General features: G+C 36.8%; 4 protein-coding genes across 4 annotated transcripts; 1 reads left to right on the top strand and 3 right to left on the bottom strand.

The window, feature by feature from the left end:
- Positions 1 to 596: 596 nt before the first annotated feature.
- Positions 597 to 4,355, bottom strand: LOC119985351 (zinc finger CCCH domain-containing protein 18-like). The gene is made up of 8 exons (XM_038829631.1): positions 4,177 to 4,355; positions 2,519 to 3,467; positions 2,267 to 2,434; positions 1,992 to 2,171; positions 1,727 to 1,803; positions 1,477 to 1,647; positions 1,261 to 1,378; positions 597 to 1,179 (listed from the first exon to the last, which is right to left on the bottom strand). Exons 2-8 carry the CDS (start codon positions 3,442 to 3,444, stop codon positions 1,107 to 1,109), a joined length of 1,713 nt encoding a protein of 570 aa, XP_038685559.1. The 5' UTR covers positions 3,445 to 3,467; positions 4,177 to 4,355; the 3' UTR covers positions 597 to 1,106.
- A 5,042-nt stretch (positions 4,356 to 9,397) lies between these two features.
- Positions 9,398 to 20,394, bottom strand: LOC119985923 (putative DUF21 domain-containing protein At3g13070, chloroplastic). The gene is made up of 15 exons (XM_038830402.1): positions 19,590 to 20,394; positions 19,028 to 19,125; positions 18,843 to 18,936; positions 18,217 to 18,294; positions 17,942 to 18,045; positions 17,662 to 17,743; positions 16,476 to 16,615; positions 16,317 to 16,395; positions 16,136 to 16,199; positions 15,894 to 15,985; positions 15,167 to 15,232; positions 14,466 to 14,582; positions 12,101 to 12,280; positions 10,726 to 10,973; positions 9,398 to 10,290 (listed from the first exon to the last, which is right to left on the bottom strand). Exons 1-15 carry the CDS (start codon positions 20,154 to 20,156, stop codon positions 10,272 to 10,274), a joined length of 2,028 nt encoding a protein of 675 aa, XP_038686330.1. The 5' UTR covers positions 20,157 to 20,394; the 3' UTR covers positions 9,398 to 10,271.
- Positions 20,395 to 21,757: 1,363 nt separating this feature from the next.
- On the bottom strand, positions 21,758 to 23,732 carry LOC119986124 (probable glycosyltransferase At3g42180). The gene is made up of 6 exons (XM_038830674.1): positions 23,661 to 23,732; positions 23,501 to 23,565; positions 23,141 to 23,212; positions 22,457 to 22,611; positions 22,146 to 22,303; positions 21,758 to 22,062 (listed from the first exon to the last, which is right to left on the bottom strand). Exons 1-6 carry the CDS (start codon positions 23,730 to 23,732, stop codon positions 21,946 to 21,948), a joined length of 639 nt encoding a protein of 212 aa, XP_038686602.1. The 3' UTR covers positions 21,758 to 21,945.
- LOC119986298 (probable glycosyltransferase At5g03795) lies at positions 23,728 to 26,431 on the top strand. Its single transcript, XM_038830876.1, has 6 exons — positions 23,728 to 23,939; positions 24,025 to 24,315; positions 24,870 to 25,147; positions 25,618 to 25,772; positions 25,926 to 26,083; positions 26,166 to 26,431. The coding sequence occupies exons 1-6, from the start codon at positions 23,763 to 23,765 to the stop codon at positions 26,280 to 26,282; spliced, it is 1,176 nt and encodes a 391-aa protein (XP_038686804.1). The 5' UTR covers positions 23,728 to 23,762; the 3' UTR covers positions 26,283 to 26,431.
- The last annotated feature ends 920 nt before the right edge of the window (positions 26,432 to 27,351 follow it).

The following is a 27,351-nucleotide window of genomic DNA, read 5'->3' as shown; positions in this document are numbered from 1 at the left end:
TTGCAGCATCCAAGTTTTGTTTGTGTTCATCCAAACATATCTAGTTTGGCCAAAGGAAGATATTCTAACATGGGAGGGGACCCCCCATTGATGGCTGGTGTCAATTTCAGAAAGCAAAATTGTTCAAAAGAAAATAAACAATGGATAAGACAAGGTTGAGCCATGCAAAACTGTCCTTTAATAACCTACTTGCAGCAAAATCAGACATCTCTCAATCATTCATCAAACCTGTGGCTTGTATGGAACAACTTTAATATTATATGGATGTCACTTTGTGTCATGAATGTTTGCATCAATACACATTGCTTTCTATCATTGCATTCTTGCAACATTCTTGTACCTGCTGATGGTGTTCTCCTTGATCGGTTTTTTGTCCCAGCTATCAAAAATGCTGAGATGAACACACACAATTCATGTGAAATCGTGGACCCCACATGCCCTACATGATTCATGTGAAATCGTGGGCGTCCATTTCAATATTTGGGATAGCTGAGACCAAAAACACTAGGATCAATCAAGACATTTGTTTTCTGATTGAGTTATAAACAGCCTCCAAAAGGCATAAGTAAACCTAAGAGGATCAATCAAGAGAGGTAACAAACTGCATCTATTAGTGCAGAAGATGAGTACTTCATAGATTCAAACTTACGAACAGAAAAACAAGGTCAGCTAGACTGGTATAATTAAGCTCCTACTAACCCTGTAGTTAATGTTATTTCATCTATAGTTCGGTGTATCGGAGGATATTAAACATAACTTCTCCAAACACTGTGTTGTGGTACTTTTCTTCGACTAGAGACGTACATTGTCTCGTAAAGATTCAGAAATTTAGCTTTCTATCTGTGATTTAGACATTAGAGAAAACTATGCAGTAGTGACCCTTCTTACATGTACTTCTATGTATCTTATTCTGATTAGCTAAATACTTTACCAAGCGGATGCTTCCACTGTTTACGCATTGTCCAGTATTTACTTGCCAAAAACAGTCGAGCGAGGCGAAAATGGTGACAGCATGGGTAAGGAAAAGGAGAGCTGTTACGTATTGAACCAAAGTCGTAGTCGAAGTTGAAGCAGTAACTATGCAAGTCTTCTGTGTGCTGCTGAAACTATATTAGTGAAGATATGCTGCTAGTCAATGGAGATGCAAATGGACTCTCCGGTAGATTCAGTACTTGATTGCTGGACAAATAAATAATCAAAAACCACATCAGCGTCGTCGTCATCATAATCCGTTCAAGAATCAAGAGGAGTCGATTATACCTGACTTGGTCAGTCCTATTTGTTTCTGTATGCCTAATTTTATCATCATTGGGAGAGCCACTGCTGAGAACACCGAGCAGATAACTGAAACGATCTCCGGATGGCATATTGAAACGAGCTGCACAAGGAAAGATTGAGTTAAAATGCCAATATGAAACTTCAGAGCTGCAAAAGCTAGAAATAACAGAAGTCTGAAGATAGATATTATGAAACAACCTTCTGAGAGTTTTCGCTCATCCGTAGAGTAATCATAGTAAGGGTGGTTAGCAGCATGTTTTCTTGCCACCTGCAGCTCCGCTAGATGCCTCCTTTCGAGTTCGAGAGCCTGGTCATGCTCTTCCATATGCTGCTTCCTGAACAACCTTGAGGTTTCATATCCTCTTGGCACTAAAAGAAAATATCAATTGGACGGGGTCAAAATCCTTATAAACTGTCATGTACTAATTACAGAAAATGAAGATCTTACTCGAATAAAACTCTGTGTCCATGTCTGCACCGCGGTGGGGATAATACCCTGGAGATTCAATCCTGTCCTGATACTTTCTGCAAAAAACCAAAGGTGAGAGAAAGCAAAGATAAAGAGTTGAAGAGCTTAAAACGTAAGTCTAGCTATGTTTCCAACAAGAAACTCAAGCAGTACCCAATTTTCAGGAAGAAAAACAATAAAGGCTCGCGAATTTGAGGGTTTCCTTACACCATGGTAAACAGAATACAAATGAAAACTTATTCACCTGTCAACAAGCTTTGATTTTTCCCTGTAGGGTTTCACAAGAACACGAGCCCCACAAACAAAATGTGGATTTCCCTTCGAGAAAACCATCTTAACAGTGTCTGCATTCTCGAAGGTTACAAACCCAAACATCCGTTTCTGTTGGCAGGGAATCCTTACATCCTCAACTGGCCCAAAAGAGCTACAAAGAAAAACAAGCACAATAGAAACTAGAATACTATACGTGAAATATCCAGCTGTTTCCTGTTCATAACTCTTCAAAGAAATTTTTTTTACCTGAAGTAGTTGGATACATCATCTTCTGTGAATGTGCTTTCAGCGGGAAACGTAAGATATATTTGCCGTGACCCACTAACGATTGGACCTGGATCATTTCTCTCATTTCTGTTTCCCAAGTATTTTGACGCATCTTCTGCCAAAATCACAGCATGCTGCCCATGAGGCCTTTCATGAAAATGCACAAGTTAGATTCCCTCATATAAAAGAGTTTGAGTGGTTGGAAATCCCAGTAAAGACAAAGAATAATACCTGTCGATTAGCCGAATACTAGTTTTCAGTCTAGCGAGAAGCTTTGTCAAACTATAACCAGCTTTACCGTGCCTCTGACTCTCCGTAAGATACCCTTCTGCCTGGAGAACCTTTCCATATTTCTCAAAATATAACATCGGCAGAGAAGCAATTGAAACAGGACCCCTATTCCTTGATCTTAAGAGCTCCACGATTTCCCGTTCCAACTTCTCAAGTGAAGCGGGTGAGAAAATCTGATCGTCATTGATGCCATTTGAGTAATGACCAAGCATTTGAGGGGTATTCTCTGAAACTTGTCCGTGGAAGTACCTACAATTACTTCCATGCCTACAAAACCCTTTGTTGAAATAGTGACAAGTTTTAACAGGAAACTCAAACACTGTTGGATACCGACGACCTGCTCTTGGACCTAAATTACCAAATGCAGAATCCGAATAATAATAGTCACTTGACAACCCCATATTCCCCAAGTTGACAGACTCCATTTCTTCCTCAAAACTCAACTGCTGCATTCGATTCTGGAGTTCAGCAATAGAATCCAAGTATGCTTGGGGTATAAAATCTGGATTATGCTTGGGAGCACCAATTTGAGGATCCCAGTAATTTGAGGGGGGCCAAAATGTTGTCGGAGGCAAAAGAGGTCGAGAGGGAATTGGAGAGAATGGATTGAACTGTGACGAAAGTTCAGAGACGGGTGCTGAGTTCATAGTAGGAGAGATTGGCCCTTGCTTAAGGGCTACCTCTAATTCAGCTTTGACTGCATACACTAAATCCCGAAAATCAGTATCAGAACAACTGACTAGTTCAGTTATTCTGCGATCCCCACCATCTTGTAAAAGAAGAAACCCTATAATCTTCGAAACATTCTCGGGTTCAAGCTCCCTTATTCTATCAAAAACAATCTTTGTAGACTCCACAAAATCCATTTTTGCATCTGTGTATCTAATAACTGCAATTTAAACACAACGGAAAAGCGAAAAAAAAGAAAAAGAAAAAAGATTTAACACCCACATTTCCCGAAAAACTTAAACTTAAACTTTTCTTCTACCAATTCCAAACATATCTATTAATCTAGAAAAGGAAATGTCTTTAAAGAAATGAACTCCGAATGACACCAGGGAAATATTCCCAGAACACAATCAGAAAATAAACTTTTCTCCTAAATCAGGAAAAATAGCCATGGCACAATCTTGGACATTAATCACATATTTCCAAAAACACAAAAACACAACAGCACTGTTCATATGAGAAATCCACCATATAATACCGTACAAGAAAGAGAAGGAAAAAGAAAATCCACTGACTTACTTTAGAGATTCTGTGGACCAAAATACCATTTCTTCGTCTTCAAAAGAAAAAAAAAACCTTCAGTTTCCATTTCCCAATATTATATGAACTCGTTAGTGTCAGAATTTGAATTTTATTCCAACTCAAGAACCCTTTTTTATTCTCTCTTCTTGAAATTATCCAGCACAGTAAATATTAAATTAAAAAAAAAACCTACAAAAGACATATACCAAGCAATTATACAGTTGAAAATAAAATCAATTTTCAATTTTCAAGCAAAACCCACATAAGAAAAATGACCCTAAACAGAAAAACAAACAGAGAAAAGAGAAAGAGAAAAATTACACAAGAGATCACAAAAAATTTCTAACCAAGATCAAATCTTGCAGTTCCAAGAACAGTTGCTGCAGAGATGGTTCAGAAGAAGAAGAGCCCAGAAATCATTTTAGCACTCTCTTTCTCTCTAACTTCCATATCTATATATCTACAACTTCTCTCTCTCTCAAGCTAACTGACAGAAAAGGAGGTTTTAAGGAGCTCTCTCGCATTTCCTTTCACTTCCATTTCCCACAAATAAATTAGTGTGTATATATATTTTCAAGAATTAAAAATTAAAAAATAAAACATTTCAAAGATATTATTATAGGAAACCCACAGAGTATTCAGGCTATATATTCTCCTCAATTTTCGAACTTGATTAGAACAAACTCAAACCCATCCAATTCCATAACCGCCCTTGTTACACATTTCCAGAAACAAATAATAATTTCAATACAATGAGAAATTATTTAAATATTAATAATTATTTCATAAATTACTAAAAATTATACAACTTTCCCACTACACATGTCGGCAAACTGTGTCTCTTGAGTGATACAAATACGTGGACAGGACTTTGTCTTTTGTTTGTGCTGAAATCTGGGCCGATGGATTGTTCTTGATATCAATGAAAAGACACAAATCTAAGTGGTGGGAAGGCCTTGATGCATGCAAAAAAATGTAGTATAAATAAGCACAAAGAATGCTCGAATTAAATAAAATAATATGTATAGTAATTTTTTTGAAGAGGAAGAAATGAATATTATTAAGAATTATTTGGCAAAAATCTGTCAATACAGTCTACTGAAGCCGATATAGCTCATATGGCGCAATCAATATATATGGATTAGAGCAATTGAAAGCAAATACTATACATAGTAATTGAATAATGTAGTAATTGAATATTTATATATTTGTATATTTATGGTGCAATTGGCATTATTAGAAGACAATGTCATTGGCTTCATTTTTGTTGTTGTTGTGGGACCTTATTTTGGAGGGTGTCATTTTGTCTCATTTAATATATACTTGAAAAAGATATGAATTAAAAATAGTGTCTCATAGAAGCAAACATGTATTGTGGTGGTAGAGTACATAATATTGCATAAATTAATGTCCAATTAGTGATTTTTATTTTTAAATGTGTTTGTAATTTATATATGTTTTGGGACTTAAAGAACATGAAAATTGAATTAAGCACTAAATATATATATGTCCTATAAGTAATTTTATTTATGTTATGGTTTTTGGTGATTTACATTATAGAATTAGTAGATTATCTTTATTGATCACTAAATATGTCACACTTCTACCCTCTTGTAGAACATATTCAATCATTTTCATGTGATGGTGAAAGTTGTATATCAACAAAAAAAAAAAAAGAAAAAAAAGAGGAGAGAAAATGAATTATTTAAAAAAGGGATTAAATGGGTGATTACAAATTTACAATGTTTATAAGGGTAAATGGAGTGCAAAAATTATGGAAGACCTCTTCAAGAGGCAGGAGAGATGGGGAATTGATTACTATTCAACAGCAAAAAAAATCTCTGACAAAAAATATTTGAGGGCAAATAATATAAATTAAAATTTAAAATAATTATACTAGATAGATATTATGGGAGAGAATCTCTCATTTTGTTATAATTATCTTGTTATCTTCCATAATATCTATTAGTATTATTATTAAAACTATATCTTCTAACATGATACAATGGATGCCATTAGTGTATTAATGTAGTTACTATAAGTCCTAAAGAATATGAAACAAAATTACCATTAATATTTTCTTTTTCAAGGCTAATGATACTTTAAGTAGCTCTAGTTATTGTGTCATTATCTCCATCATTTTAAGATACCAATATAATTTATTACCTTGATATATATTTTTAACATTCTTTAAGATTAAAGTATGATAATTTGGCCCCTAATTTGGCCTTTCTAACCCTTCTATTGTCCATGACAAGAAGTGCACTCCAAACCCTAAATATATAAATATATAGATATGGATATATTAAACATAAATAACAATAAGTGACTATTCTTTATAATTAATTAATATTACACACTAATTATATAATTAGTCAGGGATGGTCGAGGTAGCTGAGGACTTAATCAACTTCAACTCTTCATATTGATTCCCAAAACTATATATTACAAAAATCATCTAAATATAAAGTAAACTAGTTAATTTTAGTTAGAACATAAATTGTGATTAAGACATAATCATTGTTGGGCCTTGACTTCTTCTTTTTTTTTAGCTTTAGTTGTTTCACATGGTTTCACCTGATCATTGGTAGCTTTTTTCTCCATGCAACATATGGTGGCATATTATCTTGGATAACTTTTTTGCAGCCCATTTTTTTCCCTCTCTTTTCATTTTCTTGATTTTTATCCAAATTAGGAGCACCTATGCCAAGAGTTATCCTAGGCTCAAGCTAATATGGGTTGGTGCTACACATCGAAAGATAAAGTCATACGGGACAATATAGATTGACCCAAAACGGATAGAGTGTGAGAGTCATATCAAATATTTAAAAGACAAACTTCTTGTATGGTTGCTTTTCAATTACAAAAAAAGGGATCAAAACTGAATACCATGTTCATAGACTTTATGAAGCTCTTGCATGTGCATGCATTGAAGGCCACAACTATAACGGGTTTGGTTTTGTCCCATAGAAAAGGCAACTATACATACAACTCATGTTTTATGCTCCCTTGGCATGATATACGTATATGCAAATGGTGCAATTGAAGATTAGGTGGGGTCACTTTGTAACCATCTTGAGGTTGACATGAATGCTGAAATGGGTTCATGAACTATTCACTGCTGTTTTGATGTTGATATTGCCATATTGGCAAAGATAATTGTCTAATTGATTTGATGAAGACATAGTGTTTGCAATGCATCCAATCACACTCTTCATAAATACACTCCAAGACATTATTAATGTTTTCCAAACATTTTTTTTATGTTATAAATCGGATATTCGTATAAACACCAATAAATCCAACCCAAAGAAGTCGAAGAGGTATTGTTTGCTCTGGACCTAAGGCCCGCACGGTTTTGCCCTGAAAATGATTCTATTAATTGAGAGGGATTGAATCCTTACTTATACCTAACCAATATGTGATGCAAGTTTTAACATTTTAAGGCGATTTTGTAAAGAATTGATTGGAATCGAAGTATGAGAATACTTTATCCATTATTTGACCGAATGTTGTGAAATGAGAACTAATGATTGGGCTTTCATGGGCCTAGACTTGGCATTCATAAAATGATTGGGTTTGCATGGGCCCAATTCCCACTTGGAGTCGTATATAGCAGCTTAAAACAGGCTTGGCTTTAACTCAAGATGGGCCCAGAGCAATACTAATGATTGGGCTTGCATGGGCTGATTCCCTCTTAGGCGTTTCCAGGTCCCTCATGACAAATACAGTCGCCAAACAGAACTAGTTTCAGTTCAGACACCTACAATCCGGACGAGAGCTCTTGCAATAGGAGTCATTGCAGGGGCCATCACAGACTCCAAGTTTTATTACCGAATTTAAAATATTATGTGGACCCTACACTAATAAACATAACTCCTAAAAACCCTAAATGAACATCCGTGATTAAAACTGACTGCAGTTATGCAGAATACTTAACTCCTAAAAACCCTAAACACATCCTTTTCAAAAGCTTCAACTCATGACAAAAACATGAAGTTCCACTAACTCTCAATTGCCACCATGGAAATCACGTGCGTGCAATCTAATCATGTGCCTAATCAAAACCACAGCTCATCATCTATCTACTCTGATGAGTCTCTGACACCTACATTCAAATGATTTTCCAATGATTGGGTCCCATATGATATCATCAATTCACTTGGTGGGTCCTCATCATCATTGGGTCATGTGCACTACATATCATTGATCAAGTGGGCTGTGGACCACCTTCGATACCAAGAACAATCAAGGTTTAGGTACTTAAACCCTAAACAAACATTAAACCCTAAACAAACAATATATTTTATATTTAGCTATTAGTTTTTTGATCGATCCACTTCTTTGTTTTTATGAGAATCCCACATCGGAAGATAATGGATTTAGAATCTAACTTATAAGGGATGTCAAACCTCTTATTGTCAACTTGAGTTCTAAATAAAGAGTTAGACTCAAATTTGTGATGTTATACTTGTATAAAGCCTAACACGTGGTCACAAATGTATTCTTACCCTTTGAGTATAAGTTGGCTAAAGCCTAACACGTGGTCATAAATGTATTCTTACCCTTTGAGTATAAGTTGGATAAAGCCTAACACGTGGTCATAAATCGAATATGTATTACTCTCCATGTAAAAATCGAATTCAGGACCTCCCTTTGAGTATAAGTTGGCTAAAGCCTGACACGTGGTGACAAATGTATTACTCCAAGCGAAAATCGAATATGTATTATAAGTATAAGTTGGACACGTGGTGACAAATGTATTACTCCAAGCGAAAATCGAATATGTCCTTTAAGTATAAGTTGGCTAAAGCCTGACACGTGGTGACAAATGTATTACTCCAAGCGAAAATCGAATATGTCCTTTGAGTATAAGTTGGCTAAAGCCTGACACGTGGTGACAAATGTATTACTCCAAGCGAAAATCGAATATGTATTACTCCATGTAAAAATCGAATACCCTTTGAGTATAAGTTGGCTAAAGCCTAACACGTGGTCACAAATGTATCGCTCCCTTTGAGTATAAGTTGGCTAAAGCCTGACACGTGGTGACAAATGTATTACTCCAAGCGAAAATCGAATATGTATTACTCCATGTAAAAATCGAATACCCTTTGAGTATAAGTTGGCTAAAGCCTAACACGTGGTCACAAATGTATCGCTCCCTTTGAGTATAAGTTGGCTAAAGCCTGACACGTGGTGACAAATGTATTACTCCAAGCGAAAATCGAATATGTATTACTCCATGTAAAAATCGAATACCCTTTGAGTATAAGTTGACTAAAGCCTAACACGTGGTCACAAATGTATCGCTCCAAGTGAAAATTGAACATGTATTACTCCATGTAAAAATCGAATTCAGGACCACCCGAGTCTATATGGTTTGGTCGACCCATTTCTTCCAAACACTAAATTTGATTATGTGCTTAATAACCCATAATTTATACAAAATTTAGAGCATATTGATCAACACACTAAGGTCAATTAGTCTCCATGATTTTGGAGTTTGTCTATTGGACCTTTTAAGAATGAAAAAAAACAACCTAACTAGGGCATAGAATAGAGTGCTTGCAAGGATGCCTCCAAATTGATCAATTTCAAATTCAAAGCACAACCAATACGTTTAAGTTGCTCTACAGAACCTTCCAAACAAGAAACAGCCATAGATGTATCCGGTACATAATCTCTACATCATTTCCTCTGCACATCCAATGTCATTTCCATCCAAACAACTCCAAGACAACAGAAAATGTAAGGAAGAGATTGTGTGTGGTGTGGGGTGAGGAGACAGAGGAGCAGAGGATGTTGCATTTGGCAGGTTATGGTTCTATTTCATAACCATCAAAAACTTCAATCAAGAAAAAAACAGGAAAAAATGATTCTCCATCCCAACTCTTTGTCCGGCCTTTACATCGGCAACCCTAGTTGTTTCTTTTCCTTTATGCATTCCGCCAAACTAAAAACAGAATGAAAATGATAAAATAAAAAGATCCCAACAATGCACCACCAAATAAGGGATCACCATCAGAAAAAGGGGGGCACCATCTACTCCAGAGCAATAGCGACTCAAGGAATAAGCCGACAGGGCATAACCCATCCCTTTATTCCCCCTAAAGAAACTCTTCCAAGAACAAACTTCCACAGCATTTTGGATCTTCATTCCCACCCTTTGGTCCCTAAACAAGTACTTTCGTTTATCTCATCACATCAACCAACTCAAAACTTCTCAAACTGACCGCATACCGTTGCCTTGTTTCTTGGACTTTGCAATCAGCTGCTGATTCCACCTTTTCCTTTTACATCAACAGAGAGTGCATTGCACATTCATGTCCTATATATAACAATACAGAAATCGGAAGTCAGGGCACCTTATTCAGTTTCATTGAAAGACTCCACTACTTCCTGTGATGGGTAGTAGCAAAGGCTGTGATTCCACTTCCGTTCATTCCTCCATCGCCCTCCTGCAAGAGAGGTTCAGAAGGTTGGAAAAAGAAAAGGAAATGAGGCAGCACAGAGAGCAGTTAAGGCTGATTTCGGAAGCAGAGCAGATTAATCCAACCACACCTTGTGAGCAACCAAAGCCCTTCTTCCATTCTGAGTTGATCCTAACTCCTAGACCACCTCCTCGGGGCCATTCCAACTTCCAACCAGAAAGACAGAACAAGCATACGGATCTCCAAACTAATGAAACCCCTAATTTGACTAACGCGTGGCATGAAAATAAGGTCATGCATGGTACTCGTAACTTTGATGACTCAGATGTTGATACTTCACTTCATTTATGATTTTTTGTTTTCACAATGTTAGTATGTCTCGTATTCTAGTTCCTTTGTTTTGTTCCTCAAATTTTTGTCATTCTACGAAGCTGTAAGAATATATATAAAAAAAGTTACTACCTTCTACTGGAGTTCTCATTTTCTTCGTCAAGGTCAGCAACGACATACTCATCAGAAAGGCCATCCTCATGTTTCTTTTGGGACGAATGCTCATAACCAGTATTATCTGAATCTTCATCACTGCTCCATCTCCTCCTCATGATTTTGGGAACCAAGCGAGTTAACTCTTTGGCCTCCAAAATCTCATCACTATTGTTTATGCGTTCAAACCGAATAGCACTGACCTTTCTAGCATTTCCTTCTAATATCTACACCAAAAACAAATATTAGCAAGTTTTGTGACAGCTTATCAAGTTAAGTTTCCGGTCATTCAGGCAAATTAAGAAAAGGAAATCTTTAGGCAAATCAAAGAGGAAACATTGTAACAGGTAGGGTGTAACAGTCGTTGCATTCTATCAGTTTCCTTTTGGTGATCATACTTTTTAACATGGCGACTATTTTCATGACACTAAGGATATATGAGTAGTAACTAAGATGGCTTCAAAACATGAACATGTAAGCGGTTGCTACTGACAGAGGAATTTATACAACTTAGAAAGGTACATACATTGTGGTTATTTATTAAGGTAGGTTGGGTAAATGGAGTGTCAGCAACGAATGACATGCAAAAGTAGGAAATGAAGAAAATAATCTATTTCTGATATTTTAGTTGAGAGTAGAACGATCAATGATTTCCCTCATTGAGCGGCTAATATATTATTGTGAAACTATTGTTTTATTAAATAATTATTTTATTAAATATAAACATAAATACTGTTAAATATCAGTGGGCCCCACGCATTTTTTTGAAAAAAAATTAGCCGCTCAAAAGAAGCTCTGAAATGGAGCGCTTTTTTTTTTTTTTTCAGCGGAACCGCTGGCACGTACCACCTGTTTGGTGGAGCAACGCAGCTTTGTGGTGCCGCCGGATGGGATCGCCCCACCAAATAGGGTGGAACATACTGCTTGCTAACAATAAATTGGCAAAGCAATTTAACAGCATATAAAAAAACAATGACTTTCCTTCTGAAACAAACTAACAGGAACACGGCTAGAAATCAATGACTAGAAGGATTTTTCAATTCAAATGTTTTTTCAATTGATTCAAATACCATACTGAATCGAGGTGAAAAACTGCTTGCATTCTGTTTTAATATTTAACTAAAGTAAACTGGCAAGTGACTGTTGAGATGGGAGATGCACACGACAGGAAAAAAAGAGGACACAGATGTGCTTTGCTAATCCATTCACACAACAAATAATCATTTACTTCTTGATCAGTTAACTTGCAATAGCATACAAAAAACTTGGCATAATTTTGATTCAGAAATAGAAGGGATATGTGAATTTGTAACTTCTACTTTGGACAATGTAAAACAAGAAACCTGGACCATACCTCAAGTTTATAAACGTGACTTTTTTCTTTTAGATCTTGCCGGTCAGAACCAGCTTCAGTATGTTCATTGTCCTCTTCTTGATTCGCCTTCTCAAGGACTACTTTAATACTTTCACCTGTCCTTGGAATATATCCAAATGCCTCACATATAAAACCGGATACCGTCTCATATTGATGGTCCTGTAACACCACACAAAAAGGAAAAGACTTGATTAGGTAATGAGTTTTAAGAATAATCACAACATTTGAACAAGTATGAATGCATTTTCAATATGTTCAAAACACTTGAATATGTATGAATCAAAACCTGGACCAAAACTCAAGTTCATTCTATTTTAGTTGCTTTTATTCGAGGCTAAAAAGAAACATTTATTCCACTCGGTACTTCACCGGTTTAGTTTTCAGTGATGGGCACTAGAACCTGGTGGAATGCATTTTTTTATTTTTTATTACCGAGACTCCATAACAAGGCAAGAATGCAAGATATCATATATCACTGAGAAAAACAACTGATAACTAGGCCATAAAAAGCCTAATCAAGACTATATAATCTCAAATAATAAAAAGGTTAAAAAATTGAAATGACTAGATTGGATAAGAGTGCTTCAATTTCGCCAAAACAAAGTCTTAACCTTCATCCTATCTAGTCTAGGATAACTAGTTTCTCATTTTCGATCATTATAATGTATGATTAAATAGAATTTCCTCCTCCGCTTAGGTAAGGGGTAACTATGCCCATCCCAAAAAAAAAGTCAGGTAAGAGAGTTTCGGACACACCTACCAGATTGTATAATCAAAAGCAAGTATTATGATATGGGGACTTGGAGGGGTAAGTTGGGGAGCCCCATTTTCAGTAATTATTGAGATTTTTTCCCTCTTCCAGAATGTATTTCGGCACGATGACAAATTTGCTTTATTGCATCCAATGCAACGCAGGTGTAAACATAGAAACACCTTCCCAGAAATATGTATGCCAGGTTGCATACATCTACCATTTCCACAATCTACAACTACTAGGAGTCCCTTGCGCACTAGGTCTAGGTGTTGTCCTTTGGTTTTTTTGCTTTTTTTTTTTTATATAAAAAGAAAAAACAGATATCATGCATACAATAGCTCTTTGGTAAACAAATTTGTGTATTTCAATTGATGGATAAATTACGGATATTCACCCTCATATGAACTTTCAAACACTACTTTAGTAAGTGCAGATAAAATACCAGCAAGAAATGGTCAAGGGAGCCAGTTCAAGAAGGCAATCTTACTTTAGAGATTGCCAAAACTAATCTGTATCTCATTTTAAGGTATCAAAAAATTTTCAATCACGTCCAACATTAATCATATTTTGATTTGTTAAGACTTATTTAATTATTAGGCAACAATTTCCGTTCATAACCACAACTAGAAAGTCTCTCCTTTTAATACAGAATTAGGAACTTCTGAAAGATAAATTGCACAATGGGAACTCTCAATTCCCTTGGCAATGGCTTTGAAAATCTAAGGCTCCCCCTAAGTGTGTTTTTTTCCTGCTGGGAGGCAGTATGGGGTAGAATCCTAACAATGGATAACTTGCAAAGGAGAGGCATTTCATTGGTGAACCGATGTTGCCTCTGTAAAGCAGGTTTGGAATCTATCAGCCATCTTCTCTTGCACTGCGAGTGGTCTTCTAAAATTTGGGCAAATATTCTGAGGCTGCTCGGCATTTCTTGGGTCACTAATTCTTCAGTGGACAACGAATTATTGGCTTGGAAGGGTGTAAGCAGGGACAAAAGGCAAGGAAGTTTTATCCAATTAATTCCAATTTCTGTGATGTGGATGCTATGGCTGGAGAGGAATAACAGAGTGCTCAAAAACAAAGAATCCTCAATAGACACTTTCTTAGTCACCTGGTTTGATTGCCTTAGGTTCTAGGGCACTTCCTTTTCTGGGAACGTTTTTGATCATCTGTTTATCTCCCCCTTGTAATTTGTTTGGGTTGCACCCCCTTGGTGCTTGAATAAAACTTTTTCCATTCAAAAAAAAAATAAAAAATACAGAATTAGGATTTAGTTTTCTCCATAAAATATAAGACTTATGGCAGCGGATTCATACCGAAGAGTTCAGAAAAAAAAATTCCTTGCAAGATTTGCAAAGAGGTGAGACTACATCAAACTCCCCCACTAGAAGATCTAACTCTGAGGTTGACTATCCCTTCCTCCTTTTCTAGGTCTATTTCATTGTTTACTAGTCATTTATACGTATTGAATATAAATCATTGCATCTGGTCAACTCACTAGATAATTGACACATTTACGGGTATGTTAGTATCAGCATAACCATATTACTCATCTATTATATCCATTGTTCAGCAACGAAGAAAATACCATACCTCTGGCATTTTGATATTCAGATCTTCAGAGAGTTGGTCGATAGATGTATTAGCATCAACATCATATATTCCCTCCGCTCGCATAACAATATACCCAGTTTTCTTCTGGATCTCTTCCTAATGCACCCAAAAGAGGGAGAAACAAAGTTAAACTGAAATTCATGATTAGATTATAGTGCAAACGTATCTAACCACTATTAATATCTAGTGTAACATACCAATCACCCAAGAATAAGATACACAAGAAATAAGTATCAGGCATGTGTAGTAACAAAAAACAAAAAAACTATTCCCCTCGTATCATAACCTCCAATCAAGGACACAATTGCATAATGGATAGTTAGCTCTTCTTTGAGTACTTGCCGCCAGCTATCAAGTGCACCATAGAATTTAATCTATGTAAAGATGAGCCCACAAGTGCCAAGAAGGCCAACAAGGTAAACACACAGGATAGCTAGTAAGTAGCACCCAACAATAAACAGAGAAAGGAGAACATGTTAAATCAACTAACTCCAGCCTGCAGTCAGTTGAATTTTGTTCATACCCTTTTTGCCATAAATTTCACTGCCATCCAATTATTGAGTGGTTACTATGGCTCATTATATAATCCGAATACAAAGAACATAAATTTTAGTTTTGAGAAAATAATATAGTCATCTGTGAGGAATAGTAAAAGTGCACTAATCTATTCAGAGCATTACTTTTGAATCATTTTCGTCAAAGATTTCACCAACGATCTCCTCAACCACATCTTCTAGGGTTATTATCTGTTCAACCACAATGAAAAAGAAACAAAATATTATAAGTAAGATAAAGGTAATGCAAAAAAATGCACATTTGCTTCTATACGCCCAGTAATGTGACCATACAACTAAACTGTTCCACAAGGGAATGCACTTCAGTTATCAACAAAGCATTTGAACCTACAGTATCTATGAATGTCTGTTTTGCCTTGTTGGACATCTTGCATCTGTGTTTGATAACAGATCTCCTGAAGTTGCCACATCGGACACTTCACATCACTAAGGACCAATAACCAGTACTATTATTGGCGATTTGACAATGCTACCTATTTTCTAGATGAGACAATGTTACCAACTTAAGATAGATGAAGCAACTTTGTCTGCTTACTCTGGAGGTATAAGGCCCGCACTTACGCACCGTTCAACATTTTTAATGGCTTATGAGTCTTATAGTTTGCTAATTATTTTTATTTTCTTTATCCAAAATTTCAAATAAATTTCCACTATACTGGGGTAAAGAAACATTTAGAAGCCCACGAGTTGCTATGTTGACAATTTAAATTAAGAAGACAAACTGCATGAGCCAGGTAGAGTTTCCGGAGAACAATTTCCAAATACTAAAAAAGTATTATTTTTTACTGAAACAAGAACTCATTAGAGTTAGGGAGCTATGATTTATACATACTCCAACAGTTCCACCATATTCGTTAAGAACAACAGCCATGTGAACCTTCCTGATGCGGAACTCTCTAAGAAGATTCCACACTGACATTGAATCTGCACAAATACCATGATCCTTGTCAGTGTGTGTTGAACACAATCCTTACATATCTGAATTCCAGAACCATAATAACACCGACATGAAAAAGGCAAAAAATTGATATAATTCTCAAGCACAACTGCAATTATATTAGAACTAGAAATTACCAGGCACAAAAAATGCAGGTTTGTGAGCCATGTCCCCAACATCAGTACTTTCTAGCAGCTCACCCTTCAAAATCAAACAGATTATAGTTCTCCAGGCTATGAGATTGTTGCATTCAATATTTCAATTAATAAACAAATTGATAACTTTAAAGGAAAGGAACAATGGAAAAAATTGCCTGACTTTCTGAACAAAATCCAAGAGATCCATGGCATATGCAATACCCACTATGTTGTCGACACGTTGTTCAAAAACGGGGACCCTGCCAATTCACCCACGCAATTTTGAGTCTGTTGGAAGTGGATAATTGGCTGAGACAGGAACACCTAACAATTTCATTACCTTGAATATTGATGGGTCACCCATAAGTTGTGGAAATCTATAAGAGTTGCACTTGCATCAATTGCTACTACATCAACAAGAGGTGTCATCACTTCTCTAACATGTGTATCCTTTATCTCCAGCACATTTTCAATCATATCCTGCAAGGGAATTGTACATAAGAACATTCTAGAGGAAAAATGTAGAAAGGCAACTTGTTTTATGGGATTTCCACATGTAGATTAGCAGCGAAACAGTAAGCAGTATATCATTTAAATGGTAAAAGAGAACAATCTAGAGGCCAGCCATGACCGCAGGCACATTCTCTCATATTTGCAAGCTAGATAGCTATTGGTTATTTTCCTTTACTTTTTTGATTAAGTTAAGGCGTATGTATGGGTAATATATATTCAGGGTCAGACTTAGGTTTCGCCTAAGTGAATGAATACAACACCCTTTTTCCTCTCATCTGCTAAACCTTTTTTTTTCCTTTCCTTCTCTGTCTAAGTGAGGGTACATGTATGGGTAGTATATATACTGGTCAGACTTAGGTTTTGACTTAGTGAATGGATACAAACACCTTTTTCCTCTCATCTGTTAAACTCTTTTTTGTACCTCCGTTATTGAATTTAACCGAACCTTGTCTCAGCGATGAAACACTGATCTAAACACATTGCTCAATGTTCTCTTACATATTCACAGAACTGACCCCAAATGGTTTGGGATAAAGGCTTTGAAAATGAAGATAAATATGACGGCCATGTAAATGTAAACAACTCCCAATTACAAGGCTCCCGCAATGAGCTGGGTCAGGAACATACAGGATGCACGCAGACCTTACCCCCACATAATATGTGGAGAGGTTGTTTCCAAGAATTGAACATGTGACCTTTAGGTTGAACCCTTGCAACTCTACTATTAGACCACATGTTCGTTGTAAAAGTCTAAAAGCTTATATTTTATTGGGGAAGGATGTACACAGACCTTACCCTCACATAATATTTGGAGTGACTGTTTTCAAGAAGAACATGTGACCTCTAGGTTGCACCCTTGCAACTCTACCATAGGGCCACATGCTCGCCTGTATAAATATGACGATCATCATGATAGAAATAATTCACAGCCATCTTCATGAATTGCACAGACTTCTTATATCAAAACAAAGGAACACACAAACCAGGAGAACCAACATACACTAGTCCATTACCTGTTCCTCCTCCTCTATTGCCCCACTCGATTCTGCCACTCGAAGCATCAGCTTCAGCTCTTGTTCAGTGACAGATGGTTCACTAATTACACAGAAACAAAAGAAGGTAGGATTAAAAAAAAAAAAGAAGGAAAAAAGAAAGAAACTAATAATAATGAAAATGTCGTACAAAACTAGATAATACAAATGGAAAACGCCACATTAAAAGGAATCTCTTTGCATCTGTCTTTGCAAAGGGGAAGATTAAAAAGATATGAAAATGGGGTTAATATAACTGTACCTTCGGCCTTTGAGACCAAGAACCTTTAGCATTCCCATTGAAAGATATGTCACAACCCTTCCCACAGGATATAAAATCAAGGAAAGCCAAGCCACTGGCCTAACCTAGAGGCATCACAAACAACATCAGCCATATAAGTTTGAACTAGAAGGAACATAAACCAACCACAAAGGACTGCAGAGCTGAAAAAATATGAAGAGAAAAGGATCAGTTTAGCAGTTACATTTGGTTTTTAGTTGGATACTTCGATTTGAAGATGTTAATTTGGTACTTACCACAAATCTAGCAACCTCTGCAGCATTATGAACAGCCAAACTTTTTGGAGTGATCTCAGTAAGCAGCAATATGGCAACCTATAATCAATCAAGAACGAAATAACTGATTTAATGATATTTGGAAAAAGGCAGAAGATTACTATTTTGAACCACAAAGGCATTGTAGGCCTAGGGAGAAGAGTAGAAGACAGAACATAGACACATTAAAATTCAGCATTGGCTTCATATTTAAAGGAAGCATGAACGTGAACATTCCTAAACTAGCATTACGCTACATCATAGTAAATCTGAAAACTTCACTAGTTTTCTAAGTTTGTCAAATATGTCTTGTATTTTAGGCAAGGAAATATATGTTTAAGATAATAAAAACTTCGATCTACGCTTTCCTGCTAAGGTGAACTCAACCAAGCTAAGGTGGATGTGTTGCCTCCAACTCAAGCATTGAGCAAAGCATATCACCACCCCATGATTGCAATGGGAAAAGAAACAAGGCATGCAGGAGAATGAATGCATTTTGTATGAGAGATAAAGAGAGCAATAGGAACATCTCTTCTTTCTGCACCACGTTGGTGCTCTTATAAATCGTTTTTCTGATAAAAAAGGGAGAGCTAGGCTTATATACATACAGTCATTACTCCAGTGGCCGGACTAACACCAGCTTCACCAAATATTGCTGTTGCCGCATCTGTCACTAATGCAGTAGCTCCAATGTTGACAACGCTGAAAACCAATAGAAGTTAATGTGAGAACAAAATTCCCCCCGAAAGTTGCACCAGGAAATGCGAAGAAGTTCCTAAAGAGATGAGAGTACGTTGTGCCAATAAGAATAGTTGTCAAAAACCGTGTAACATCACTCTGCAGCATTTTGAAGACACCATTGTCAGACTCTTTCTCAGCCAGCTCACGAATCTGTGAAATCATATAATGGAATTCTAAAATGCTGGATTGTACACGAGGAAATGAATAGATAAAGGTAATCCATATGGAAATTTCCTAAACCTATGAAATAACATCCTTTGACAAGTATTAATCACATTAAAAAAATGCTAGAGTCCAGAGGAGGCGCAAAGGGACAGTAGCCAGTAGCAAAATCATGACACAACGATGCTAAGGTGGACTGTGTTGTGTTGTTTAGTAGCAAACAATAGGAAAAGCATTAAAGTCCAACTAAACCATTCCTAAATAATAGAACAACTTATAAATCAATGATGGAGTATGGACAATCAACTTGTAGGACACAAATTATTTTATTTTGGTTGAATCTTTAATTTCATGTCTTCAAACTTCATGATGAAATAGGACATCAATTTGATGGTTCAATAGCATTCAAATAAAGCCAAACCTACAAGTCATGGAGTACAAAAATTCCATACCTTCCACGGCCACAATGTGGTTATTGCAGTCTCAGCCATTGAGAAGAATGCTGAGAGACCCAGTAGCGCTGCCAACACCAAACCCTGCTCCTTGAAAACCCTCAAAAGCTGCAAAACCTTCGGCAACGCATTGCTCAACAACAATGTCTCCTGTCCAACACTCACCACGCCTCCCTCAGCAAACACTCCCTTGCAACCAAACACCAAAACCCCACAAACCATAGCTCCCAAAACGATTCCACATTTTATCAAAACTCTCACGAATTTCGAATTTGCCACCGAAACCACTTTTCCTTCAATACCCAGATGCTCTCTATCCCTACCAAGGGACTTTAAATGCATACTTCTATCATACTTACCAGTTTTAGCCAATCGTGAAACAAAAAAGCCCGTCAAACTATACGGTTTGGCAAAATTCGATTGAACCCAAAATGGGTATCGATGATTACTTGCGGCAAACTTCGTTGGCAACTTCAAATTCCGGTTCTGATGCATGAAACATGAGAGTTTCTTTCCGGGAACGAACAAGGGATGACCAAGAATTGATTTTTCCAGTGCAGTCTCCATCCAACCAGACCAAATTGTGAAGCAAACCCCAAGAAACCCAAAATTTTGATATCTTTACATACACTTCCAAGTAAAGGGAGCTAATATCTTTGGATGTGGAGGGAATCAAGCTCACGTACTTGTTTGGATGGTGAGAAAGCGAGAGAGAAAAAGAGGGCTTGGGTTTTGGTTCCTCCCAAGCATTTGGTGGGTTTGAAAGGGAAGATTTTGCTGGGAGAGGAGAACAAGTGAGCTAAGTACGAAATGACCAAATTGCACCTGTATCAATTTGAGAAAATTTCACCTTATAGAATTATGGACATGTATAGTAAGAAGGGGCTCACCAACCCCAAATACATGAATTCATATCTGAATCTGATTCCAACAAATAACTGATTTGGCTGAAGATAAATTAAAATTCTCAGTCTCAAAAAGACTGAAAATAAATTATGAGTAACAACGATATTTTTTTCGGCTTAAGGAGTATGGTGCTCGCAGTCGGGAGTTTGAACCATCCACTTGAAATATTTTTTTATGAAATCCTTGTTCCATGGGTTTTTCTCCCTTGTGGACCTCTACTTGCATGGATTTCGACCCAGTCTTGTCACCAGCATGGTGCTGATTGTTCTCCCACATCCAAAGATGAGTTGAAACAACTGTACATAATCAGAGGACCCCTAAGGCCTCAACTCTACAGAGATCAAAGAAAAAAAAAGCAGATACTACTAGAGTTTCATATGCTGATACTACAAGAGTTTCATATGAGAAGCAGGAGAATTTCATGAAACAAGTGACCAATACTTGCACATTAGCACAAATTTCTCACTGTTTATCCTAGACTTCTCCCTTGCCGTCTCTGATTATCTCCTCTGGCCTTCAAGAGATGATCTGCTTCTTTCATCCTCACTAACCACTGTGGTTTTCCTGTTGAGAATACAATGTAATCCAAAGACAATCCACACACCAGTCCACAAATGCAATCCATCATTGTTATCTTCCAATATAATCCATCTGCATATGACAATGGAAATCCACACAGCCCCAAGTTCCCTTCATAGGAACTATAGTCAAATGTGTTGAACTGTTTCTCCTGTGGTATAGATCCAACAAGCTTGTTCTGCGGGAGGTTTAATTGCGCAAGAAACGTCAAACCAACCAATTCTCGAGGAATCTCGCCTGTGAAATGCTGTTATGTGAAATGTGGAGGCCTTTGAAAGAAATAAGCTCTGGACGACGTTCTGAATCTCTCCTTCAAAACTTCTTGTCTTGAAAAGTCAATTGTTGTGAATGTTCTTATGATCTGCACCAACATTTACTCCAACCCTTTTATTATCACAGTGACAGAATCTTCATACCATGATCCTTTTAGGTCCATTTACTGCAATCAGCTCGTACTTTGTTCAATGTTCATCATCCTTTTCACTAGCTAGAAAATTATTTTTTATCAAATAATATATATGAATAGAATACAGGATGAGATTCTTCAAACAGAAACCGAGTAATTATCCTCGTCTCTGGTGTGACCTGGTCATTTTTTGTGAATCATCGTGTACCAACAGTGCTAATGCTGTACGAGAAGACGCCTGTTTTTCCTTGGTGAAATAATCCATGTAAGAAATTAGTTAGAGAAACAGAAGAATCGATGTATTCAATAGAACTGGAGCTTTATTAGGCCGTCAAGAATACAAATGAACAAAGAATGGAACAAATTCTAACTAGTAACGGATATCCCTTAACTTCCAACTTGATCTGGTAAAGAACAATTGTACAGTAGTGCTTGTCATCTTTGTGTTTGGAAATGTACAGAAGTTCAGAAATCCGAAAGATCATCTGATATGGATAGGTGGCGCAACCAGAGCTCGTACAATATCATATGGAAGGCATCATATTTTCTTGGAGGTGAATTCCACTCGAAGTGCCTTTGAACCTGACAACATCAAAAAGAAACATAAAAAATTGAGAACAGAAGAGAGCTGATTATCACCAAAATGCTACAGAACATTTATTCACCTTGACTATGTTGTAATGCAGGTCACTGAATTCCGAATCTGATATGTCTTCAAGAATCTGCTCCACCACATAAATGTAATCCTCAGCAATTCTTACAGAAAATTTTGTCCAGTCAAGGATGTCATTGAATGGCAGTTCATAGTTATCATGCGAGATCACTATGGAGAAGCCACATGAAACTAGTTAAAAACTCGATTAAAAGATACAATGAAGAAACACAATATAAGGATCCATAATGAGAAACTTCAGCAATAAGAACTCAATTATGGGGAAGCGGGAAATTGTTCCACACTTAAGAGGAGCCTTATTACCAGGAACACATCCGAAATAAATCGAGTCTGTTATACAGATTCTTGTGAGAAAGGATTCTCCATGACAAATGCAATACTTGGACGTTCTGAATCTCTCTTTTTGTGGGTGAGTGGGCCAAGCAGCTGCTGCAGTAGCCCAGAAAGCGAGTGTCGTCCTGCAATATACACGAGGTGAACGTTGTGTAGCCAGAATCTACTAAAATGGGATGCAGTGTTTCCTGTTTCTACTAAAACATGATATGAGAGTTTTATTCAATTGGATAATTATCTATATCTTGCAAAGATAGATGGAAAATTTCAGTCTGTATGATAAAGATTTGATCATGACAGACAAACTCTGTCTAATTGAAAAACAAAACACACAAAAAAAGAAAAGGAAACCCACAAAACTTTTATTATTTGGGTGAGCCAAGCATGTTAGAGACAAAAAAACATATATCAGCCAAAGAAAATGGACTTTATTTCAAATGTACAAACTGCCTGCACAACATCTAGTCATAATTCGAAAACTTTTTCCTAACAACCGAGAATATTAAACCTAAACTATACTGAAGAACCTGAAAAGGAGAAAAACGGTTGTAGAAGCTAAATTGTAAACGGGAATTTGTACCAATAATGACAAAAGAAATGTTTATAGTAAGTCAATGAAGAAGACATGCAAAGTGTTTGAGCTTCTGGAGGTACCTGTTGTGTATGTCCTTTCCACCCACTGGAAATTCATATGGCAGTCGTATCTGGGGGAGGGTTATAAATAATCTTGAAAATTAGTGAACAACTAAAGAGATTCACAAACCAAACTACTACTCAAGTGGTTAATATTCAATTATGTTGACCCCTTAGTTCTCCCTGAGTTGGGACGTGAGGTTTCCAAATGTCATCTCAAAACTATTCAAACTTACACAAATCCTAAAAACAAGACCACAACTACCTAGACAAATACAATATATACATTCATATATATACATCTATATATATATCTATATAATGGAAACTCATACTCAAACTTGAAGAAAAATAAAGAAAGCAGAGAGCCCTTACAGTTACAGTTGCGTTGCGTAGACAGCTCGCAGAGAGAGAACCACGGAGGGAGATGCACTATTATATTCTTTCTATAGATATACAGGATAAGCATACAATGACGTGTCACCACTCACACGTACCAGAAATAACTAACAAAAAAACCGTTATTTGGCCTATTCCCCACCGAAATATACACTCTCTCTGACCTGCTCTTGACTCTCATTCTCTCTCTGCTTCTCTCCTCTGCAAAACCCATTTTCTCCAGAAACCCAATTTCCTCAAGAAAATGTTGTTCAAGAAACCCAATTCTCCCAACAAAATGTTGTTCAAGAAACCCAATTCTCCCAACAAAATGTTGTTCCGTCCAAGATACATCTTCCTCATTGTTGCTGTTATTTTTGCTTTGAACGCATATCGCTATGCCCCGTCTTTTCTTTATGGAATCGCCTTAGATAAGGATCAGGTGCCTTCACTTTCTATTTCTGTTTTTCATTTTCTTTCAGGTTTTTTCACTCATTGATTCCAATTTTCTTTCTTGGCCAACGAAGCTGAAGTTTTTGGACTACCCAGTTCACGATTCTGGTATTTTCAAAGAAGTCTTCCAGAACCTCGATGTGTTCTTGGAGAATTACGCTGGGATGGAGGTGGCTTTCAAGATCTTCGTCTACCCAAACAAAGACGAAGATACGTCTTATTACCATTGGGGCATTCGAGGGGTGTTTTCTAGTGAAAAGTTCTTTCACTACAATCTCTTAACCTCTGACAGATATTCTACGAGTGATGACTTCGAAGCTAATATGTTTTTCATTTCCCTTACTTCGTTACAAATTAGTGGCAAGGTACGATTTCTTTTGTTCCAACAGTTTTCTTTTTGCTGATACTTCAAGAAATTACTGCTCTTCTTTGGATTGTGTGTTTATACAGCTTTATGTATCTTGAACTCTAAAATCTCTTTATTGGTTTATGTATCTTGTTCCGCCATTTGTGCTTGTTAGGGTTGTGTAATTGCAATTATGGTAAAAGAGTGGTTTATGTATCTTGTTCTGCCATTTGTACTTGTTAGGGTTGTGTAATTGCAATTATGGTAAAAGAGTGCGAAAAATATAAATATCCACAGAAGAAAGATTTAGACGGTCATGAGGGATGAAGGCCTCATATTTGATAAAATGTCAAGCCGAAAGAAATGATTTCCTTTCTTTCTTTTTTCTGTTCAAGAATTGTAATAGGAACTACGTCAACAATTACTTGATCATGGAAACTGAACTATGTGACTTGTGATTATATAAAGATCCCATATTCGAAAATTGGCAAGATGGGAAAAATTGATGTGCCAATCTCTTTTTCACATAATGAAACATGATTGATCTCTGATTTTCACCTTCCTTGTATGCAGGGAGTTTATGCTAGCGGTGAGGATTATCTTCGGTACATAATTAACGAGTACCCTCACTTGAATCGAACTACGGGTGTTCATCACTTTTTTGTGACTTGCCACGACGATGGAGCAAGTGTTTCAGAAAGATTTCCTTTATTGAATAATTCAATTGCAGTCTTGTGTTCCGCACATAATGATTCCGGACATGGCATACGCCACAAGCACAACCGTATAACCCTCCCCCAGATACGACTGCCATATGAATTTCCAATGGGTGGAAAGGACATACACCACAGGTACCTCCAGATGTTCAAACACTTTGCATGTCTTCTTCATTGACTTACTATGGACATTCCTTTTGTCATTATCGGTATAAATTCGGAAATTCCTGTTTACAATTTAGCTTCTACAACCCATTTTCTCCTTTTCAGGTTCTTCAGTATAGTTTAGGTTTAATATTCTCGGTTTGTTAGGAAACAGTTTTCGAATTATGACTAGATGTTGTCCAGGCAATTGGTACATTTGAAATATAGTCCTTTTTCTTTGCTTGATATATGTTTTTTTGTCTTAACATTTTTGGCTAGAGTTTGTCTGCCATGGTCAAATCTTTATCATACAGACTGAAATTTTCCATTTATCTTTGCATGATATAGATAATTATGCGATGGAATAAAACTCTCATATCATATTTTAGTAGAAACAGGAAACACTGCATCCCAAGTCAGTAGATTCTGGCTACACAACATTCACCTCGTGTATATTGCAGGACGAGACTCGCTTTCTGGGCTACTCCAGGAGGTACTTGGCCCGGTCACCCACATCAAGAGAGATTCAAAACTTCCAAGTATTGCATTTGCTATGGAGAATCCTTTCTCACAAGAATCTGTATAACAGATTCGATCCATTTCGGATGTGTTCCTGGTAAGAAGGCTCCTCTTAATTATATAACAATTTCCGGCTTCCCCATAATTGAGTTCTTATTGCTGAAGTTTCTCATTACTGTTCCTTACATTGTGTTTCTTCAGTGTATCTTTTAGTCATGTTTTTAACTAGTTTCGTGTGCCTTCTCCACAGTGATCTTGTATGATAACTACGAACTGCCATTCAATGACATCCTTGACTGGACAAAATTTTCTGTAATAATTCCTGAGGATGACATTGATCAGATGGAGCAGATTCTTGAAGACATATCAGATTCGGAATTCAGTGACCTGCATTACAACATAGTCAAGGTGAATAAGTGTTCTGTAGCATTTTGGTGATAATCAGCTGTCTTCTGTTCTCAGTTTTTATATTTCTTTTCGATGTTGTCAGGTTCAAAAGCACTTCGAGTGGAATTCACCTCCAAGAAAATATGATGCCTTCCATATGATATTGTACGAGCTCTGGTTGCGCCACCTATCCATATCAGATGATCTTTTGGATTTCTGAATTTCTATACATTTCCAAACACAAAGATGACGAGCACTACTGTACCATTTTCTTTACCAGATCATGTTGGAAGTTAAGGAATATCCATTACTAGTTAGAATTTGTTCCATTCTTTGTTCATTTGTATTCTTGACGGCCTAATAAAGTTGTAGTTCCATTGAATACATCGATTCCTCTGTTTCTCAAACTAATTTCTTGCATGGATTATTTCACCAAGGAAAAAAAGGAGTCTTCTTACACAGCATTAGCACCGCTGGTGCACCGATGATATTTCCCAAAAATGCTAGTCTCATGGAAGTGTTTGATATTTCAAAAATAACTTGAGTGGTACGGTTCCAGAATGCATAGGACGGTTTAGCAGACGTCTGTCGGTTTTGTATTTACAGACGAATAACTTTCATGGAAAGATTCCAGGAACATTTTCAAAGCAAAATGTCTTGAGAACTCTCAACGTACATGGCAACAATTATGAAGGACCTTTGCCAAGATCTATTGTCCGTGGCGAAATGCTGGAAGCTCTAGACGTTGGCAACAAGTTAAACGACACGTTTCCGGACTGGTTGCAGACTCTCTCAGAACTACAAGTACTTGTCTTGAGGTCCAACAAATTTCATGGTTCCATTCAGGACTGCAATGGATCTCATTGTTTCCCAAAGTTACGAATTTTTGACATCTCGAACAACAACTTTGTTGGTCTTCTAGCAGCCGAGAATATCAATAACCTTATCCATGAGGAATAAGGAAGAGGGTACTGGCAGTTTGCGGTGTATGGAGAAAGGTTTTCTATATCAAGATTCTGTGTTTGTGACAATGAAAGGATTGGAGTATATTCAGCTGAAAATACTAACGACATTTGCGACCATTGATTTCTCGAATAATAAGCTTGAAGGAGACGTACCAGAAGTCATTGGAAAGCCCATTTCTCTCAAAGGACTCAACTTTTCTCGTAACAACCTCATCGGTTATATCCCGTCTTCTGTGGGAAACTTGAGTAATCTTGAATGGTTAGATCTTTCTTCGAACAAACTTATCGCTGAGATTCCTAGAGAATTGGCAGAGCTGCTTGTAA

This window comes from Tripterygium wilfordii, chromosome 19 (genome assembly GCF_013401445.1).
Source record: "Tripterygium wilfordii isolate XIE 37 chromosome 19, ASM1340144v1, whole genome shotgun sequence".
Classification (NCBI taxonomy): Eukaryota; Viridiplantae; Streptophyta; class Magnoliopsida; order Celastrales; family Celastraceae; genus Tripterygium; species Tripterygium wilfordii.
Note: the sequence above shows the minus strand (reverse complement) of the source record. Positions and strands in the feature narration are given on the sequence as shown.